General features: G+C 32.3%; 4 protein-coding genes across 9 annotated transcripts in view; 3 read left to right on the top strand and 1 right to left on the bottom strand.

Annotated features, from left to right (window-relative positions):
- Positions 1-3213, top strand: part of LOC143196003 (alpha-N-acetylgalactosaminidase) — a 41729-nt gene extending 38516 nt beyond the window's left edge. The window contains exon 10 of the mRNA XM_076403575.1: positions 3042-3213. Coding sequence (XP_076259690.1) covers positions 3042-3100 — 59 coding nt within the window. The 3' untranslated portion in view covers positions 3101-3213. The remainder of the gene's footprint in view (positions 1-3041) is intronic.
- Positions 3148-5228, bottom strand: Hmgs (HMG Coenzyme A synthase). Its single transcript, XM_076403574.1, has one exon. The coding sequence runs from the start codon at positions 5012-5014 to the stop codon at positions 3626-3628; it is 1389 nt and encodes a 462-aa protein (XP_076259689.1). The 5' UTR covers positions 5015-5228; the 3' UTR covers positions 3148-3625.
- A 63-nt stretch (positions 5229-5291) lies between these two features.
- Positions 5292-7609, top strand: LOC143195999 (angiogenic factor with G patch and FHA domains 1). Of its 2 annotated transcripts, none has more exons than XM_076403571.1 (8): positions 5292-5680; positions 5739-5945; positions 6031-6186; positions 6358-6460; positions 6525-6923; positions 6978-7185; positions 7246-7345; positions 7400-7609. In XM_076403571.1, exons 1-8 carry the CDS (start codon positions 5408-5410, stop codon positions 7550-7552), a joined length of 1599 nt encoding a protein of 532 aa, XP_076259686.1. In that variant the 5' UTR covers positions 5292-5407; the 3' UTR covers positions 7553-7609. The 2 variants fall into 2 exon arrangements, with proteins under 2 accessions (XP_076259686.1, XP_076259687.1); XM_076403572.1 differs by lacking the exon at positions 6358-6460 and adding an exon at positions 6238-6319.
- A 1629-nt stretch (positions 7610-9238) lies between these two features.
- The window catches only part of Fs (Follistatin), a 206117-nt gene continuing 193548 nt past the window's right edge, over positions 9239-21807 (top strand). For 2 of the 5 annotated variants that reach the window (XM_076403584.1, XM_076403582.1), the window contains exon 1: positions 9239-9566. The gene's annotated coding sequence lies outside the window, so the exon portion shown is untranslated. Of the gene's footprint in view, positions 9623-21807 lie in introns of all 5 variants that reach the window. The other 3 variants (XM_076403589.1, XM_076403583.1, XM_076403588.1) reach the window with 2 other exon arrangements.

Genomic DNA, 21807 nt, shown 5'->3' with positions numbered 1-21807 from the left:
TTTCAGCGATGACTTCTTCATTCGACGAAAAATTCTTCCCAGCGAGCATTCTTTTGAGATCTGAGAACAGGAAATAGTCGCTGGTGGCCAGATCTGGAGAATACGGTGGATGAGGAAGCAATTCGAAGACCAATTCATGGATTTTTGCTATCGTTTTCGCTGACTTGTAACATGGTGCATTGTATTGGTGTTTTTTGGCGATTTCGTCTTTCAAACGGTTCAAAAACTCGGTCTCAATAGGTCGCTGTTCATGGTCCTTCCTGTTTCAAATACAGACGCCATAAACTTGCCAGCCGACTGTTGCGTTTTGCCACGCTTTGGAGCGGGTTTATTGTGTGCAGTCCACTCGGATGGCTGTCGATTAGACTTCGGAATGAAATAATGGAGCCATGTTTCATCCATTGTCACATATCGACACAAAAACTCAGGTTTATTACGTTTGATCTTCTTCAAACACTGCTCCGAATGATTAACTCATCGTTGTTTTTGGTCAGGGGTGAGCACCCACTTTGCACAGAGCTTTCTCATACTCAAATATTCGTGAATGATATGATGTACACGTTCAGTTGATATCTTTAGACTGTCAGCTGTTTCATTCAATTTCAATTTACGGTCATTCAAAATCATTTTGTGGATTTTTTAAAATGTTTTCGTCGTTGACAACTTCTTTTGGGCGTCCACTGCGTCCACCGTCTTCGATGCTCATTTCACCACATCTAATACCATACCATACCTGATATGCTATAATTTACAAACTAATCATCCGACAACTGTGAAATTTATACAAGCATCTTTTGAGGGTTAGGGCTAACTAAAAAGCATATGGATTTAATTCCACTAGTGCCATGAAGCAATCCATGGTCAATTGAAAAGTCCCCGGCCTGACACATAGATGGCGCTACTAGAATTAAATTCAAATGTTTTTTAGTTAGCCCTAACCCTCAAAAGATGCGTGTATAAATTTGACAGCTGTCCGATCATTACTTTGTGAATTATAGCATTTTGCATAGATAAAAAGGAATTTCACGTGTTGATAAAATATGGCTTTTTGAAGGGAAAAATACAGTTGAAGAAAAACTTGGCTTGATGCCGAGTTTCCGTATACTGCTCCACGAAAATCAAGCATCAAGGATTGGTATGCTAAGTTTAGACGTGGTGAAATGAGCACCGAAGACGGTAACCGGAGTGGATGCCCAAAAGAGGTTGTCAGCGACGAAAATATTTAAAAAACCACAAAATGATTTTGAAACACCGTAAATTGAAACTGAATGAAATACAGCAGACACTCTAAAGATATCAACTGAACGTCTACATCATATCATTCACGAATATTTGGGTATGAGAAAGCTCTGTGCAAAGTGGATGCGGCTTGAGGTCACTTTTGACAAAAAACAACTAGTTGATAATTCGGAGCAGTGTTTAAATATGATCAAGCGTAATAAACCCGAGTTTTTGCGTCGCTATGTGACAATGGATGAAACATGGCTCCATCATTTTACGATGAACCCGCTCCAAAGTGTGGGAAAACTCAAAACAGTCGGCTGGCAAGGTTATAGTGTTATTTTGGGATGGGCATGGAATAATTTTCATTGACTACCTTGAAAAAGGAAGGACCATCAACAGCGACTATTTCGTAGCATTATTGTTATTGGACCGTTTGAAGGACGAAATCGCCGAAAAACGGCCGCATTTGAAGAAAAAGAAAGTGCTGCTTCATCAAGACAATTCACCGTGTCAAAAATCCGTGAATTGGGCTTCGCATTGCTTCGTCATCCACCGTATTCTCCAGATCTGGCCCCCAGCGGCTATTTCCTGTTGTCAGATCCCAAAAGAATGCTCGCTGGGAAGAAATTTTCGTCGAATGAAGAGGTGATAGACGAAACTGAGGCGTATTTCAAAGTAAAGGACAAATCGTACTACAAAAATTATATCGAAAAGTGAGAGGGTCGCTATAATCAGTGTATCATCCTTGATGGGAATTATGTTGAATAAAAAAAACTAATTTTGCCAAAAACAGTGTTTTACTATGGTAGGCTGGAGACTTTTCAATTGACCTGTTATCTTTCAAAGCACTACAAACTTAGTTTGAAATATGTTTTGTTCCGTTACAATTATTGAGAATAGAAAAACTTAACCCTTATATACATTAAATAAATAATTCAATAATTTTTTGAAGATTGTGTAACTCCTAATTTGAGCATTCCATCAATATTTCTACAATTTTTAAAAGTTATTCCGGTGTGAATATTTCAATAGTTTTTCATTATTTACTAAACAAAGTTGCCAAAATATTTTGTAGTTGTCTTATTGAAATTTTAATCACTAAGAAAGAGACTATATATAGTGTTCACGGCGTAAATCCATGAGACAATGCAAATATTTAACTCAGATTTCACTTTTAAAGCCTACCATGGGATATAAAAGGAAAGTACATCATCAATCGACCCTGATTTCAAATATTTAATTTGTGGACGGTAGAAAGCGATAGCCGGTGAAAGCAATGTATTTTTTACATCATAGTTACGCATTTTTACAATCCTATAATTTGACTAATGTAAAAAAATGACTCATTCAATATTTGAACCTCGATCACATCGCATAATGATTCAACGATACGTATATCATTTAATGTTATTAACGTTATGTTATTATTATTTTACCTGATGCAATATTGTGTTCATTTACGCTGGTATTTATATAAATATATAATTTTCATTGTACTTGTATTTCACTGTACACAAATAAACTACTGCCAAAAAAATAGCAATTTAATATTTTTTATATACATTATTTAGATCTAAATGTAACTTGAGTTAATCAGTAGGATCCTAAGTTCAACAAAAACAATTGATACCATCCAATTAAATCTCTCCTGAAAAAATATCATGGAAACCTATTACAATTATTACAGCTGATTGTTATAAAATAATAGATAGGCCAAAAAAGATTATGGAACAAACATTATTTTGGCAATACAGAAATATATATATATATTTAGCATAAGATAATAATAAGATAAATTGTTATAACTTTTGTTTCAGGTTGCGTACTTCTGACAGCCACACCAGTAGAAAATATATCAGTCACTTCCTTGAAATGAAATTTAATGAGAGGAGTTTGTTTAGAAACATAAAAAAACTACTAGTGTATTAACAAAACAAATTTTTAATAAAAACAGTTTTTTATAATAAACAGAACTAGTCTTAAAATAAATACAATATATTATTTACCCTATTTAAGTGTCAATGGTTCCATAAAAATATACTGGCACTGTATAATTGTATTAATAAAGTACACCCATTTGTTTTTCTTGCAATCAATAAAGCTTACGTCTACGTACAAATTGGCTATGACCGAGATAAAATTAGCATGTTACATTTTAAATAATCATTAGTTAGGTTTTAAAAAAATAAAAAAATTATGTTTAAAAATAGATAACAATAAATATGGTAGGTTAGTTACCAAGATACATGAAATTATAAAGAACCATTTTCATAAATAAAACCAATATAATAAAATTGCCAATTTTTGGTACAGTAACTTGTAAAATAACATAAAACTTAACATTTAATACTTGTATTTTCTACAAACTATAAAATGCTACGTCAGAGAAATTATCTATTGTTTATGAATGTCCATTGGTTATGGGATTCTGAGCAATGGAATATGATCTTCTGTGTTGCTCATCAATTTTTGTGAGATAATAAGTGCCAGGAAAGAAGTGAGATGTTTGCCCTGTAGGTTCATATGGAGCTGTATGGGAGCTTTTCTGACGTAACTCCAAAGTACTTTCAAACTCTTGTGGGTTTATTTTGACTCTTTGTTCTAGTTTTGATCTGATACAATTGAGATTATTCTTCATTTGTTCTAGGGCTGTACTAGAGCCTTCTTGAATTTTGAGTGAGAAGAATGATGATGCCAATCCTGATCCATATGAAAACAAAGCCACTTTGCTACCTTGAAGTTCAGATATATCCTTCGACAAAACAAAAGACACTAAGCCTCCATATAAAGAGGAAGTGTACATATTACCAATTTGACTAGCTATTAACAGAGATGGCTTTGTCTTATTTATAAATGCCTCATTACTGTAAGCTAAAAAGGCTTTCTCAACATCTCTATCAAAATATGATTCTTCTAATTTGACACTGCAAAATCTCTCAGATCCAGGAAATAGTTCACTCTTTTTATTATCAGGTGTTCTGTGGAAATCATTCAAGGCTAATCTGCCAACTGATTTTTGCACTAATTTGCAATATGGAGTATGAAATAAGACTGCATCAAAATAATTTAAATTTACAGGCACTTGTGTCTTTTTCTCTACGTTTTTACAATATAATTGATAGCAATTATCCAGAGCTTCCAAATAACACTGAACAGACAATTTTCCATCGACAACTGGATATTCAGAATTCAAATCTGGTTTATAAAAATCATATGCATGCTTACAGAAAAATCCTCTTACACCCCTGTCAAAAACTAGGGGTGCATTAGGTCCTAAAAGCATAGCTACAGCTCCAGCTCCTCCAGTAGGTCTAGCAGCACCTTTAGCATATACTGCAATATCAGCTGCTACTACCAAGGCAAAACGACCATTCCATGCTGAAGACTCCAGCCAGGATATAGCATTAAATAGGGCTGCAGTTCCTCCAAAGCATGCATTTGTTGTATCAATACCTTCAATATCTGTTACTCCATGTGGAGTAAAAAGTTGCATTAAAACGGTTTTGACACTTTTGGATTTGTCAATGATTGTCTCAGTTCCCACTTCTAGTCTTCCAATTTCTTCTGGTTTAATACTGTAATGTTCTAATAGATTTTTAACTACTGTCAAACATAATGAGTTAATATCTTCACGGTCATTGCAGAAACCCATTTTCTGTTGACCTAAACCAATTGTATATTTTCCGGCTGAGGCTCCATCGAATTGTTCTAGCTCAGTTTGATCAACAAACTGCGAAGGAAAATACATTTCCAATGCTAAAATTCCAACATTTTCCGGCCAAGAACCCATTATTCACAATATTCACTTTACACGCACAACTTACTTATATAGGAGGTACAACGTAGTTGGAGAATGGAAAAAACAGTTTACTCCAAACGAAAGCTTTTACTAAATTAAATAAAATCTTCTAAGGCTTTCTAAATAAAGAGAAAATTTTCCCCTACCACGTAACTTTTAAATGATTAACCCCACTTTTTTTACAAGTTTAAAATATTCTCTTAATGCCACAAAGTAGATTTAATATACTTGTTGTAACTAACCTTAAAATATAAACTGTCATTAGTGTCACTTATGTATCTTTGAAAGCCTTATTAGGTGGCAGTTATATGTCTTATAATTTATTAATTCCTTAATTTATTCTAGTGTATTTTTTCTATATTCTATCAGATTTCATATATAACAATGACGGACTCTAATTCTTCTGTCGATATATCGTCTCACGATTACCGTAAAAAGCGAAAATCCATTAGAAAGTCCAAATCAAAAAGTGATTCATGTTTAACTGATAATGATTACTATACAACGCCAAAGAATATCCAAATGAGTGATGAGATGTTAGAAAAATTAAGTGATTTGCCCGATGTAATACGGTATATTGAAAAACTTCAAAAGATGATTCAGAAACAAGTAAAAAAGATTATTAAGTGGAAAATGAAAGCAAAAGGAAAAGCTGAGGTAATTTTAATGTTACTCTTTAAATTAGGTTTTATTTCAAACTTTATTTTGTTATTAGAGAGTGTGTAAAAATACTACTACACAGACTTGTGATATGATCGAATTCCAACGTACCGAAGATAATAGTAAAAAAGTTGTTGAAGCTACTAGTTTGGTGGATGATATAAGAGAGGCTGCTGAACAAGCTGTTCAATCTTCAGGTTTTGTGTATGAAGCTACCTCAGGATTATATTATGATTACAATAGTGGATATTACTATAACGCAGTAAGTATAAATAAATAGAATAGTAATAAATAGATAATAAAATGTGTATCGTTTATTACATTTTTGATGTATATTTTGTGTATAGGAGTATGGGCTTTATTATGATGGAACAACTGGAACATATTTGAAATATAATCAGGATACCAAGAGTTATGAATATCATTCCCAAATAACAGTTGAAAATAATTCTCTTAAAGACTCTGTAAAGAAACGAAAGCCAAAATATAATAGGAAAGAAAAAGTAATTGTTTCAATTTTTTAAATTAATTTATGAAATGGATTTTCCTTGTAGGTAAACAGGAAAGACCCTCTAGGGCCTCTTGCTAGTTATTTTAGTAAAATGACAATAGCTAATCAACAATCCATTGCCCAGGGTATGTATACAAATGAGTAAATAGAGCCTTATTTGCAGGGTATGAAACGAACTCGCCATGAAGAAGATGATTTGGAGGAAGGGGAATATACTGACACAAGTTCTAGTGCTGAAGATGATTGTGTTAGTTCTGAATCAAGTGGTACTTTATTATCTTTAGGTGGTTATCATTTTAAAATAAATCTTTATATTTTGTCTTGCTTCAGATATATCTAAGCAGTGGCCTCCCTGTGTGAGGCTAATTGTGGAAACTACTGATATTCCGAAAATAAGAATTGGTTCATTGTTTATAATCACTTGTGATGGAGGAACAATTGGTAGAGAAGGAGATCATGCTGTTCATCTTCCAGATATAAATGTGAGCAAGCACCATTTAAAAATTACTTTTGATGGGGCGAAGTATACAGTAACAGACCTGGGTTCACGCAATGGGACAATACTTAATGGAAAAAGAATGTCTCCATCGAAGCAGGAGAGTGATCCCCAAGAAATAACACATGGAAGTAAGCTTCAGTTGGGATCGACTACCATCTTATGTCATATTCATGAAGGCAGTCAAACTTGTGGTAATTGTGAACCAGGTTTATTGATTGAGGAAGAAAAGGGTAATAATTATAAAATGTCAAATAAAAGTTGTTCAATATAATTCGATATTTTAGATGATATAATGACTCAAAATATGAACAAATCTAACAAAAATCAACAATATAAACAAGAACTGAGAAAACTAAAGAAGCAACATGGATTTTTGGGTAACGAGGACTGTGGGAAGATTGCTTCCGGTTACACAGACAGGGCCCAGAAAAGAAGAGAAACAGTTGGAAGCCAGAATCCATACGAGAAAACACAGGCAGCATCTCTAGATCAGTGAGTTTTAACCTTTTTTAAAATTAGCCTAATATTTTGTGACACCCTGTTATATTTTAGATCAATTCCATCAGAGAACAAAGGTTTTAAGCTCTTATCAAAGATGGGATGGAAAGAGGGTCAATCATTGGGAAAAGATGGAAATGGAACATTAGAACCAGTAAGTGTATTATGTAAATATGTTTCCACTGAAGTTATATTGATTTTTTTCTAGGTTAAATTGTCATCTAATACTGGTACCACTGGATTAGATGCACAACCTTTACCCACATTAATGGGTAATGAAGGAAAACAAAATATTTGGAAAAAAGCCCAGGAACGTTTTGATAAATTATCTACAGCTATATATGAAGATGTTGAACATTGATACTACTTAATTTATTGTTTGTTTTAATGTTTAATAAAAGTGATTTTCTTTTTATAATTGGCTTCTTTTTTATAAATATTCACAAATAATACAATATTGAATATTTATAAATACTATTTTAAATTATTCAGACTTTAGAAAATGGATATCAAGTAACTATTATTGGTACATTGTGATTAGTGATGACAAGAGTTTGATAATTTTAATAGTAAAACCACCGACGACCATATTATTTTGACATTATTGTACATAATTGTTATAATTCATTATCAACCTCATTAAGTTCAATATTGAGGATCTCAAATAAAAATGTCAATTTGTTTAGGCATCATCTCTCTTAAGATGTCCACAAATGTGGAATATTCAATTCATTCAAAGAATAATTTATTTACCACATATATTACACATCGTTTAAAACTAGAGACATTAATGGATAATAATTTGAAATAAAATTAATTTTCTAATAAACACTAGTTCTATTTCATAAAACAATGTTTGATAGTTCATACCATACATAATATAATCACACACATACTGTCAATTGCTATAGCTAATTTATTCTTTATTAACTTAAACACTATATATAGTAATTTTAAATCGCTTTTAACATTCATCCATTTAAATATCCCCTAATGGTTGCTTTTCAAAATACTTCTGTATTACTGGTTGTATCAATATTTACTATTTATTAAACTTATTAAAAATATAATATCTATGACATTAAAAACACTTTTTAAAATTAATGAGTGATATATTTAAATATCAAATATGAATTGCAGATCTATTACCTTTTAGTATATATAGATAACAATTTTATACAGATTAGTGGTTTCTAAAAATATTAAAGGTTTACACTTCTAAAGTTTCTGTAAAGATGTCTCTGAAGTGTCTAACACAAATTTGATAGAAACTACAATGTTTTGGTTAACACCTATTTCAAAAATAGTTTATCTACATTTTTTTATATTGTGTTTTAAATAGTGTTGCAAACAATTTTAGTTAAACATATGTCCATTATATAGAAATGTAGTAAATAGTAAGTAATAGTTATAGAAGTTATTTGAATCTTACAAATGCAACGACGCTTTCCAGGGGTAAAAAATGAATAGATATTTAAAATGCGATCCAATCAAAGGGATGACGGATGTAGTGTTTCATTACAATTATTCGTATTGTATGAAAACAATTTTCATTTTAGATAGGTTGAAAAGCAGGTACGTTTTTGATTATTTTTTTTATTACCGTGTATATACATTGCATATTAAAAGGAAAATAAACAATGTTTGTTATAATTTTTTTTTGATTAGGTAAAGGAACAGGATTTAACGTATAATGACATGAATAGGGGTTATAACTAAGCAATTAGTATTTTAAATATTTATATATTATGAAATTATTATTTTTCATTGGTGTCAGTTAATTGGTTTGGATCGGTTTTTTTTAACAGACGACAGAGTATTTATAGTTTTCTAATGGGCCTGGTAAATGTAAAATATTCGGAGCGAGTGGATGATTAAGAAGAATATTTAGACGTTACGTCGAAGGTATCTGTCTGGTTGTTGGTTGATTTGTTGTTGTTCCCGGCTGAAACTTTTACAACGACCTACGTAGTGCATGCAGAAGGTGGTCTTAGAGTAAGATGGAGGGGACGGGCGTCTCGAGCAACAGCGTCGTTACGACAGCGTCGACCTTCGCTGTCGCATTCGGCCGTCAGGTGAGTGCACCTGACCCCGCCGCTGCATACGGTGCATTCCCCGCTAGAGGCTCTTTCGCGGGCACCACCACCACCACCAACAGCAGCAACAGCAGCGGCGGTTACGGCTGCCGCCGGCTCCAGTCGCCCAACAGTGTTCGCAGACGAGGTGTAGGTATAGCGGTCGTGAACAGTGTCGTCTAGATTGGCCGTTAGGTACGGTGTCCGAGCAGGAAACTCCTTCGACGGTGTCCCCTATCCACGCCTCTGCGACTCCTTCCGTCCGCAACGCTCTGCTGCAGTCTTGGTACGACTTGGAAGGTACTGTCTCTTTGTATTGTTTCGATCTTCTGTATTTGGTACTGTACTGGTTCAGGGTACGTTTACCATGGGGTCAACATACTTTTTCTTGAGCTTTTGCAACTGAATACCTATAAACACCGAGCACGTTCTTCTCAGTCTGTCTCCTCCGTCTGGTCTAACATACTAATCACTGATTCTTCATCTTTTTTTCTCATTGTATTCTAAAGCCATCACTTTAAAATATTTTATTAACTATATATATGAGGTATGGGGTATGGTATTTAATTTTATTTATCATTTTGAATACAAAACTATAATTTATAATCAAACTATTTTATTTATATAATAATATTTATAAATATATATTTTTTTCGTTTGGTTTGAATCATAACATTATTGATGCCTGTAATCTTCTGGCGTGAGAGCAGATGGATTTCACATATTAAATATACTTTACAAGTTATCAAAACTTCGACCTATGTTTTCGCTATTGACCAAAACAAGTTATAGCCAGAAGGATTAATGTCTGATGGATATCGCGGGTGAAGTAGGAGATTCCAACACTTGTGACGTGTTATAATGCACCTCTAACCGATTTCGTAATACGTAGCCGAGCTTTATTGTGCAACAAAATACCTTGCCATTTCTTTTGGTGTATTCAGAGCGTTTTGTTTTAGTATGGCCTGCAAATTTCGATCGACTACAATTTCGCCATAAAAGTTTTTAGTAGCTCATAAAATGTTATGCCCTTCTCATTTTATCAAATATATGTAGCAAATTGTATCATATACATATTATCTAGCTATTAAAATAGAAATTTTTTTTTCATATTCATAATTCCGGTCATCACACACTTTACTGAATTAATTTATTTTCAAGCAAAATTTCACTATTAAGTAAACATCCTAATCATTCCTAGGTGAATATGATATTTTAGAGAATTCAACCATCTTCCAATTTATGGATTTCACCATTATAGTGGTTTCCAGGAAAACCTGCAAAATAACACTCTCTCGTAGCTGTTGTCTTTTAATTTCATGAAAATCGTATAACCAATCTGTCAGTCGGAGAGAGTTATATCTGACTAATAAACGGGATTTTAGAAGAATGTATACTTTTAAGTCACTGACCTAAGCGAGGGTGTTTTATGTTGCGTTAGAAGACGTGCTATGTTAATAGAAATTGCATTTTTATTTTTATTTTTCCCTTTATTGGAATTTGTCTACAAAAATATTACTTTTGTGTTACAAAAATAACCCTTGTACTTCTTTGGTCAATTTCTGAACACAACTCTTTGAATATATTTATTAGCCTTCTCAGTCTGTCTCCTCCATCTGATCTAACATACTCATATTTCATTCTTCATCTTTCTTCTCATCGTATTCTAAAGCCAACACTTTATTAATTATATATATGAGGTATGGGGTAGGGTATTTAATTTTATTTATCATTTTGAAAACAAAACTATTATTTATAATCATAAAATATTTTATTTCTTTAATTTAATTAGATTTGTTTAAATCATAACACCATTGATGCCTATAATCTTCTGGCGTGATAGTAGATGTATTTTGTAAATTAAATATACTTTACAAGTTATCAAAACTTCGACCTATATTTTCGCTATTGACCAAAACAAGTTATAGCCAGAAGAATTAATGTCTGTTGGATATCGTGGGTGAAGTAGGAGATTCCAACACTTGTGACGTGTTATAATGCACCTCTAACCGATTTCGTAATACGTAGCCGAGCTTTATTGTGCAACAAAATACCTTGCCATATCTTTTGGTATATTCAGAGCGTTTTGTTTTAGTATGGCCTGCAAATTTCGATCGACTACAATTTCGCCATAAAAGTTTTTAGTAGCTCATAAAATGTTATGCCCTTCTCATTTTATCAAATATATGTAGCAAATTGTATCATATACATATTATCTAGCTATTAAAATAGAAATTTTTTTTTTCATATTCATAATTCCGGTCATCACACACTTTACTGAATTAATTTATTTTCAAGCAAAATTTCACTATTAAGTAAACATCCTAAGCATTCCTGGGTGAATATGATATTTTAGAGAATTCAACCATCTTCCAATTTATGGATTTCACCATTATAGTGGTTTCCAGGAAAACCTGCAAAATAACACTCTCTCGTAGCTGTTGTCTTTTAATTTCATGAAAATCGTATAACCAATCTGTCAGTCGGAGAGAGTTATATCTGACTAATAAACGGGATTTTAGAAGAATATATACTTTTAAGTCACTGACCTTAGCGAGGATGCTTTATGTTGGGTTAGAAGACGTGCTATGTTAATAGAAATTGTATTTTTCTTTTTATTTTTCCCTTTATTGGAGTTTGTCTACAAAAATATTACTTTTCTATTACAAAAATAACCCTTGTACTTCTTTGGTCAATTTCTGAACACAATTCTTTGAACACATTTATTAACCTTCTCAGTCTGTCTCCTCCATCTGATCTAACATACTCATCATTCATTCTTCATCTTTCTTCTCTTCGTATTCTAAAGACAACACTTTAAAATATTTTATTAATTATATATATGAGATATGGGGTAGGGTATTTAATTTTATTTATCATTTTGAAAACAAAACTATTATTTATAATCATAAAATATTTTATTTCTTTAATTTAATTAGATTTGTTTAAATCATAACACCATTGATGCCTATAATCTTCTGGCGTGATGGTAGATGTATTTCGTAAATTAAATATACTTTACAAGTTATCAAAACTTCGACCTATATTTTCGCTATTGACCAAAACAAGTTATAGCCAGAAGGATTAATGTCTGATGGATATCGCGGGTGAAGTAGGAGATTCCAACACTTGTGACGTGTTAGAATGCACCTCTAACCGATTTCGTAATACGTAGCCGAGCTTTATTGTGCAACAAAATACCTTGCCATTTCTTTTGGTGTATTCAGAGCGTTTTGTTTTAGTATGGCCTGCAAATTTCGATCGACTACAATTTCGCCATAAAAGTTTTTAGTAGCTCATAAAATGTTATGCCCTTCTCATTTTATTAAATATATGTAGCAAATTGTATTATATACATATTATCTAGCTATTAAAATAGAATTTTTTTTTTCATATTCATAATTCCGGTCATCACACACTTTACTGAATTAATTTATTTTATTTTAATTTCATGAAAATCGTATAACCAATCTGTCAGTCGGAGAGAGTTATATCTGACTAATAAACGGGATTTTAAAAGGATTTATACTTTTAAGTCACTGACCTTAGCGAGGGTGTTTGATGTTGCATTAGAAGACGTGCTAAGTTAATTGAAATTGTATTTTTCTTTTTATTTTTCGCTTTATTGGAGTTGTCTACAAACAATATTTTGTTTTAGTATGACCTGCAAATTTCAATCGACTATAATTTCGCTAAAAGTTTTTAGTGGCTCATAAAATATTATGCTCTTCTTGCTGCATCAAATATATGTAGCAAGTTTTACGCTACGTATTAAAATATACTATTTTTTCACATTGACAATTCCAATAATTTGATGAACGATGTTTCATTGTTCATCATTCATCATTGTAGTAGTTTACACTGCATTAATACTTCATTGGCCGCTTTCTGAACACAAATCTTTTGACATACTCATTAGCCTTTTGTTTTAAGGATTTCAGAATTATGGTGGTAGACCGTTTTGTCTATGATGAAATGATTATCTCCATTATGACGAAACCATGCACAAAAACCGTAATAATTTTTACATTTGTACTCGATTTTGATAATGGTTCTTCGCGAATTACATTTCCCATACAAGCAATTGTCTCGGAATGCAATTAAATTTTTATATAGCGTCTTTGTATCTGAATATATTCAAAATGACTATTATATTACATAATCAGTCAATATTAGTAATGTATTTATCCTTTATTTTAATTACTTTATCTAATTTGTATGTACTGATATAATAAAAATATTGAATAATAATGTAATTTTGAATTTGTTATTAGAAATACTTAATACCATTAAGAGCCAATGTATTAAATTACGTAGCAGCTAACTATATGTCGTCCTAACTCGAAACACAGCATGGGATAACCTAATTTTATCTATCATTATAACTGTATGAGCCGTACGTCTTCAGATCCTTCGCAGGATATCAGTTAATATTTCTTAATCAAGTGTATACGGTTCCGTAATACTGTGAATCATCAAATTGATATAATATGGCAGAAAAAGCTGGATATTTCTAAATTACACTGTTCTTGCAGCGAGATCCTGCAGTAAAGGGAATAGTAATAATTTCCGATTTTGTTATATGCAACTTGGTTTTTAAACATCGGTTTAGCATTAATTATATTTGTTGGAGCTTTTAATCCATGACGTATATACTTTGTTTCTGCTAAAGTGTTTACATAGTTTTTAACGTTTACAAGAATGTCCCAATAAAAAACTCAACTATTAAGCCTTTTCGTATCCAGTCTTGTATGAATGGTCGATTGTTGAGTATTTCAACAACGACCACTGCAGAATTTTCGATGAGTTTGTGCTGTATTTATTCCATTTCGAAAAAATAAAACGAAAAATACGACGAAAATTACCTGCTGGAGCTCCTATTTTCGAAGGACAATAACTTTTTACTAACTAAACGAATAAATATGCCTTTATAACTTAAATGTTCTATGGTTTGTTACCTTTCAAGTGCAGTATACTGTTCCTCCACTGAAGAAGTACACAGTTATAATAGTTTGTACTTCATAACTAACTTAACTGAATAATTAACTTTCTACTGAAAGCAGACTAAGTCAGTGTCTGTTAGTATTTTATTTACTTGTTCAACACAAAAATGTATTGAGAAAAGTCATAATTATTTTTACAATATTTTTGTGAAAATTGTGGTAGGGATAATTTATCTAATCTGGATTAAGTAGCCTATAGTCAAAATATTAATTTTAAGTAATCTTAACCTTGTTCATACACAAGCATGCATTTTGCAACTAAATTAATCCCTTCTAAATAGTTAAGTTTTTAATTAATAGCACTTTTTTACAAACATCTTTTTAAAGGGTCACAAAATTTGGTGCTATACATATTGAATGGTTTTACACTAAAACTTTTCATGTAATATCTATCTATATATATATATATATATATATATATATATATATATATATATATATATATATATATATATACCCATTTTTGGGTTAAACTGTGGGTAATATTTTCATGGTTTCTTCTGTTGTATTCTTCTAAAAACAATATAGGAACACAAATGCTCTGTATAAATAATTGTATACGCACTAAGTGAAAACAATGCTACGCCACACACATTCTTAATCTAGCTAACTTGGTTGTTTCTTCCAAGAAAAATGATGAATGAGGTCTCTTTTTTTATTTGCGCACATACACTGAATACACAATACTTTTGAGATTGATGATGCATTATATTGAAATAATAGTGATTATAATTAGGCCACAACAATTCTGAACTTACTCCATATGAGGAACACAAAAATGGCGCCATAAGTAAACTGAAACAGATCATAGAAATAAACAATTGCTTTATAGAAATGTGTAAATACGCTTGTAGTATTAAGTAGACATCCTAAGCATTCCTATGTGATTATGATATTTTGGAGAATTCAGTCATCTTCCAATTTATGCATTTCACCATTATAGTGGTTTCTAGGAAAACCTGCCAAATAACACTCAAACAAACACTCTATCAAATTAGACCGAGTTTATTTTTCGCTTGATCGGAGTTTGTCTACAAACAATATTACTTTTTTAAAACTATAGGACAATTCAAACGAACCACCACGCTAAACCTTTCCTCGGTTTCGCATATTTAAGTAAAAATTCAATATAATACTCTAAGTCATTACCGTGTAATATAATGGGAGTAGGATGTGCCATCTTAGCTTACTATAACAGAAATATCCTGCATGCTTACTATAATATCCGTGAGGTGTAGCTGCAGTTTTTGTTTTTCCTACATGTGGGTCGCTTTCAAGAGTTGCATGGATATGTTTCAATTTTGCAATGTATCTTTCCACCATTTAATTGAAGATGAACAATTACTGCAATCATTCAAAACTTCGTTTTGGCGCCATATCTTCCAAAAAATAAGTAATTTGTTAGGGCATGATATTCAATTATTTCCATTGTAAAAAACTATGACATCTCAACTTAGAACAGTGATAGATAGAGATAGACTGATTTAAGTTGAAAAATATTTCGGAGATTTATTGTCAAAATTGTGTTGTATTAATTTTCATGGGGATTTTATGAGATATAATGAAACCACTTTGATAAATAAATGTTTAATAGTATATATAGAAGCATAAAAGGTGAACTAAACTTAACTAACCGTTACCGAACTCTTCACTTTCGAATGATAAGTTCGGAGGTGTTCATTTTGTTAGACTAAAATAAATTATAATTTTTATTGATGAAGTCTTGTGATATATATATATATATATATATATATATATATATATATATATATATATATATATATATATTTCTGTTTCACGTTTACAAATTTTATTTTTTCCATAATACAGAAATATTCATTAAATAATGTTAAAGAATTAATAAGGAATACAATGATGATATGTATCTAGAGCCTGGAATAAGTTTTTAATATTTAAATATTAGTAATAATTTTACTACTACAATTTAAGTTTAATTAAAAATTAAATGTAGTCAAAAATGTTTGAACTAACAGGTCAATTGAAAGTTCCTGGCTTACCGTAGTAAAATTATTCAACATAATTCGCTTCAAGGGTGATACACTGATTATAGCGACCCTCCAAATTTTCGATACCATTTTTGTAGTACGATTTGTCCTTTGCTTCAAAATTGGCCTCAGTTTCGATGATTACCTCTTCATTCAACGAAAATTTCTTCCCAGAAAGCATTCTTTTGAGATCTGAGAACAGGAAATAGTCATTGGAGCCATATCTGGAGAATACGGTGGATGGATGGATTTTTGCCATCGTTTTTACTGACTTGTGACACGGTGCATTGTCTTGGTAAAGCAGCACTTTCTTTTTCTTCAAATGCGGCCGTCGTTCAGAGGGTCCAATAACGCTATGTAATAGTCGCTGTTGATAGATCTTCCTTTTCAAGCAAGATTTTCCCTTCAAAAGGCAATATTTTATCTACACGCGAAATTATTTTTTATAAATTTTTTTCACAATAATAAAAGTTGCTTCACTCAAATGCTATAATTCACAAATTAATGATCCGACAGCTGTCAAATTTATATACGCATCTTTTGAAGGTTAGGGCTAACTAAAAAAACATATGAATTTAATTCTAGTAGCGCCATCTATGGTCAGGTCGGGGACTTTTCAATTGACCTGTTAATTAAAAATTAAATGTAGTCAATAAATGCTTGAACTATATAAGTGTTACCCTTCAGGTCCGCGTAATGATATAATGTTATGGAGTAACTTAAATCAAAACACTTTTTGATGTAAATTTTTAGTTAAAAGCATTGATTAAGATAGTTTAGCCTCATATAAATAGTCTATATATAAAAATTACAAGTTTTTGGATTGAGCTTTTTCTTTTAGCAGAAGTTCTAAATTTATACTACTGTACTGGATGTAGGTTTAGGGATTCCCATTTTAAGCGTTTCTTTCCATGTATATTTTGCAGGTTGTGAACGAATGTGTTACCAAACCATGTTATTTAATGGCATTTTAATTTTGTAACGATCATTATTTCTTCAATGCTTCGTATTTGTATGTGTAGCGACCGGTCATGATTTAGTTCCGTTTGAGTATTTAATTTCGCGTGTTGATACGTTTTGATCTTTCAATTCGTTTTGTGTCTTCGAAACCCAATTCACTGTTTTTAATCTTTCGAAATCCTCTTTCTGAAAGTGCATCTCTGAAGACAAAAAGGAAAAATTTGATGATGTAGGCAGTTGTTCAATTTTACAATATGATGTATTAGATCAATATATGGTACGTAACCAAACATACGCGGTGGTTCTCACCTAATTTGGAATAGTCTTCTATATATAAAGTTGTAACCAAATTTTGAGCGCCTAAGTCACAAGAGGGTATGCTAAGCGGGAATATTCATAGCGGCCAATAAACAATATTTTATTAAAATATTTTATTTAAATATTATTTAGTACTCGAACGAAATATTACCTAATCTGAAAATTATTATGTGGAACAAATATAAAAAAGTTCATTTACTCATGAATATAATTTTATATGGGAATATACTAAAATATTTTTTCTTTAAGATATTAAATATAATGTATATAAATGATATCCACTTCATTCAGCATTAATGAAATTTTTTCCATTTTTACATTTAATATGAAAATATCTGTAAAATTCCTCATCAAAATTCTATTGACTTTTTTCGTCCACAAAAGATACACAGCATTTAATTGTCATTTTTGTCATTAGGATTCTCCAGACAAATAATTATATTTAAATACACTAGTATTTTCTGATATAAAATTTGATTGAAAATTTTGAGAAGTTGATACATAATTTGGTAATTAATAAAAAATTGAAGACTTTAGCGTCATACAATAATGAATTAAAATAGATTCCTGGCATCGTCAAATAACATTCGGATAAAATAACATAATAACAATAACAAAATAATAGAAAGTTATGTAACCTTTATATCTTGCAATACTACCACATAAACATTCAGTTCATAGTCTATTCGGTGTTGTCCTGTCTAGCTCCTATCTGTTGCGTATTATGTCGTAGTCTTTCACAAAATAATCTAGAGAGAAGCTTATGTTGTAATTTGCAGTTTCCAAACCTCCCATTTTACTTCATTTGAAAAATATTATATTTGTACTTGCCTCTAATTAGGCAAATCTTTAAACTTTGCTTAAAACGAAGGACTCGTGAAGAATATACATATATTATGTATTTCAGTTCAATTTTCGATATAGACTGCAATGAAAGATTTACCATTATGAATTGTATCTTAGTTAAGCAATACGGTTCAACATTAGGATCTATAATCATCTGGTCTGAAATGTAAAGAACAAAATTTCCTCTGCATAAGCTTGATGTAAACTTGATCCTCCATAGGAGATTCCCCTAGGCTTATGATTGTTTACTTTTATAACCTGTTTGAATATGGTTACTTCTGCGCCCATTTAACTCCTCTTTCTATGTTTGTATGATGTATCCTGAATGATGATTTCGTACATTATACAATGTTTATCTGGACTGGACCTACAGTTTAATGTGGGCCCTGAACCACGGCCCTCGGCATTAAGCTTAGAAATCATTCCAGAAGACATCCGGTCTTACCCAGCCTGGTTTCTGGCGTGACAGATCATTTTTCATGTTGGATTTTACATTCTTATCTAGGACAATCACAAATATTAAATAACCACAAACATACATTTATGGACATGGTCCAACAGGATTCGAACACGCGACTATCACAACAGTAGGTGGGCCGTCCTGTCGCCTTTATGTTTGTATGTTCTCGAGAGTTGTAGACTTATTTGTGGTCCAGTAATAATATCATTCCGACTGTACGATATATAAAACTAAACAATGCATGGCATACTAGACACCATTCACAAGTTAATTGAGGAAGTACCAGGTATGTTTCATTTTCATAAATTAAAACAAAACCTTGACTGGGTGTATATGATTAAAACAAGAACTTATAACAACAACAACACGGTTTAATTAAGACTTGTACCGTGAATAAATTGTCGTTATGTTGCATCAAATAACGTAAAACATGCCAACTAATTTGCAACTAAAGTTATGCTTCAAGTTTTAACAAGTAGAATCGCGAATTAAATTCATATCCGGCGAAAAACCGTACATATATTTATTTGTTTGTTTATATAGAGTCTATATTACGCATTAGTTGGCATATTTCAATGAGATCTACTACTTAACGTGGGATTCGAACCACGGTTCTTGACGTATAATTAACCACTATTGCACATTAATTTTTGGTGATCTTGTGAAGCTTACCGTCTGAAAATAGAGCAACATGCAGGTCATCCTACTTACTGGCGTGGCTAAGATTATGGAATGAAAAATTCCGGGTGTAACAAAGAAAACGCGGTTTTTTTCAAAATTGGCTTTATTCATCAACGTAATCCGCATTAAGAGCCACATAATCATTTTAGCGCCGCTCTAACATTTTAATACCACTTTTATAGAACTATTTATCTTTTACCTCAAAATAGCTTTCAGTTCCAGCGATAATCCCTTAATTTGAGTGAAATTTCTTACCGGTGAACATATTTTTGAGGTCTGCGAACAGCCAGTAGTCATTGGGAGCCAAATCTGGCGAATAAGGTGGATGTCGGAGTAATTCGAAGTTCAATTCATGAAGTTTTACCATTTTTTTTGATTGACTTGTGACACGGGGCGTTGTCTTGGTGAAACAAAAATTTTTTTCTTTGCCATATGCGGCCATTTCTTTGTAATTTTGACCTTTAAATTTTTGACTTTTGACCGCTCCAGTAATGCTATATAATATTCACTTTTGATGGTATTTCCCTTCTCAAAATACCGAGACCATAACCTTTCTAGTCGATTGTTGTGATTTCGGTCGGTTTGAACGAGGTTCACCAGATGCTCTTCACTCGATTACGATCGTTTGGATTCCGGAGAGATGAATTCGTGTTTCCTCCATTATTACATATCGACGCAAATACTGTTCAGAATCATCAACACGTCTTTGTTTTTTGTTAACGGTTAACAAACGCGGCACCCACTTTATACAGAGCTTTCTTATAGTCAAATGTTCATGCAACTAATATAAGACCAACACTTTCCTTTGATATGTTTACAATGTCAGCTAACTTACGCAACATCATTTTTCGATCATTCAAAACAGTTTGGTTTTTTTGATGTTTTCTGGTGTTACGAAATTGGACGTCCACTGTGTTCTGCCTTATCGGTGTCCCTACGACCACGTTTAGAGTCAGTAAACCAACGTTTTATGTCGTTTCTGATGGAGCGAAGTTCCTGTAACACTTTTCAAGTCTTGTCAATTGCTTCGCTTGAATGGAAAATAATCATCAAGAAGCAGTGTAAAATTAAAATACGAAATTGTTTTTGATCCATTATTTTGAAAAAAAAAATAAAAGTAGTATCACTCGTGGCATAACAATTCACAAATTTATGAGCAGAATACCATGAAACTTTAACAGCGTTCCTTCCCAGCGACTAACGTCATCATATGTTAGGCCCCGGGACTTTTCAGCCCATGCGTTATTTAATATCAGGTTTTATACTTTTGACTTTAAAACAACTAAAACATTCATTTTCTTGAAGCATTTAACAGGTGAATTGGAAAGTCCCCGGCCTGACACATAGATTGCGCTACTAAATCCATATGTTTTTTAGTTAGCACTAACCCTCAAAAGTTGGGTATATAACTTTGACAGCTGTCGGATCATTAGTTTGTGAATTATAGCATTTTGAGTGAAGCAACTTTTGTTATTGTGAAAAAATGGACAAAAAGGAATTTCGTGTGTATAAATATTGCTTTTTGAAGGGAAAAAATATAGTTGAAGCAAGTTTCCGGACTCTGCCCCAGGAAAATCATCCATCAAGGATTGGTATGCTAAGTTTAGACGTGGTGAAATGAGCACCGAAGACGGTGAACGCAGTGGACGCCCAAAAGAGGTTGTTACCGACGAAAAAATTTAAAAAATCCACAAAAGTATTTTGAATGACCCTAAATTGAAATTGAATGAAAAAGCAGACACTCTAAAGAGATCAACTGAACGTGTACATCATATCATTCACGTATATTGGGTATGAGAAAGCTCTGTGCAAAGTGGATGCCGCGCGAGCTCACTTTTGACTAAAAACAACGACTAGTTAATGATTCGGAGTAGTATTTGAAGACGATCAAGCGTAGTAAACCCGAGTTTTTGCGTCGATATGTGACAATGGATAACACATAGCTCCATCATTTCACTCCAAAGTCCAATCGACAATCATCCGAGTGGACTGCACACGAAGAACCCGTTCCAAAGCGTGGGAAAACGCAACAGTCGGCTGACAAGGTTATGGCGTCTGTATTTTGGAATGCGCATGGAATAATTTTCATTGAATATCTTGATTACACCATTACACACATTACATTGAAGACAATGCACCGTGTTACAAGTCAGTAAAAGCGATGACAAACATGCACGAATTGGGCTTCCTCATCCACCGTATTCTCCAGATCTGGCCCCCAGCGACTATTTCCGGTTCTCAGATGTCAAAAGAATGCTCGCTGGGAA

Source organism: Rhynchophorus ferrugineus, unplaced genomic scaffold (assembly GCF_030347505.1).
Source record: "Rhynchophorus ferrugineus isolate W39M unplaced genomic scaffold, kcgeb_rfMv2 rfM4, whole genome shotgun sequence".
NCBI classification, from domain to species: domain Eukaryota; kingdom Metazoa; phylum Arthropoda; class Insecta; order Coleoptera; family Curculionidae; genus Rhynchophorus; species Rhynchophorus ferrugineus.
The sequence above is the reverse complement of the archived record's forward strand: the minus strand, read 5'-3'. Positions and strand labels throughout refer to the sequence as shown.

Bases quoted from the DNA above. Each gene is read 5' to 3' on its own strand.
- LOC143195999 (XM_076403571.1), top strand. From the start codon at position 5,408: ATGACGGACTCTAATTCTTCTGTCGATATATCGTCTCACGATTACCGT. The intron at 6,924-6,977 runs GTAATAATTATA...TCGATATTTTAG, and splicing joins ATTGATTGAGGAAGAAAAGG to ATGATATAATGACTCAAAAT. The intron at 7,186-7,245 runs GTGAGTTTTAAC...GTTATATTTTAG, and splicing joins CAGGCAGCATCTCTAGATCA to ATCAATTCCATCAGAGAACA.
- Hmgs (XM_076403574.1), bottom strand. From the start codon at position 5,014: ATGGGTTCTTGGCCGGAAAATGTTGGAATTTTAGCATTGGAAATGTAT.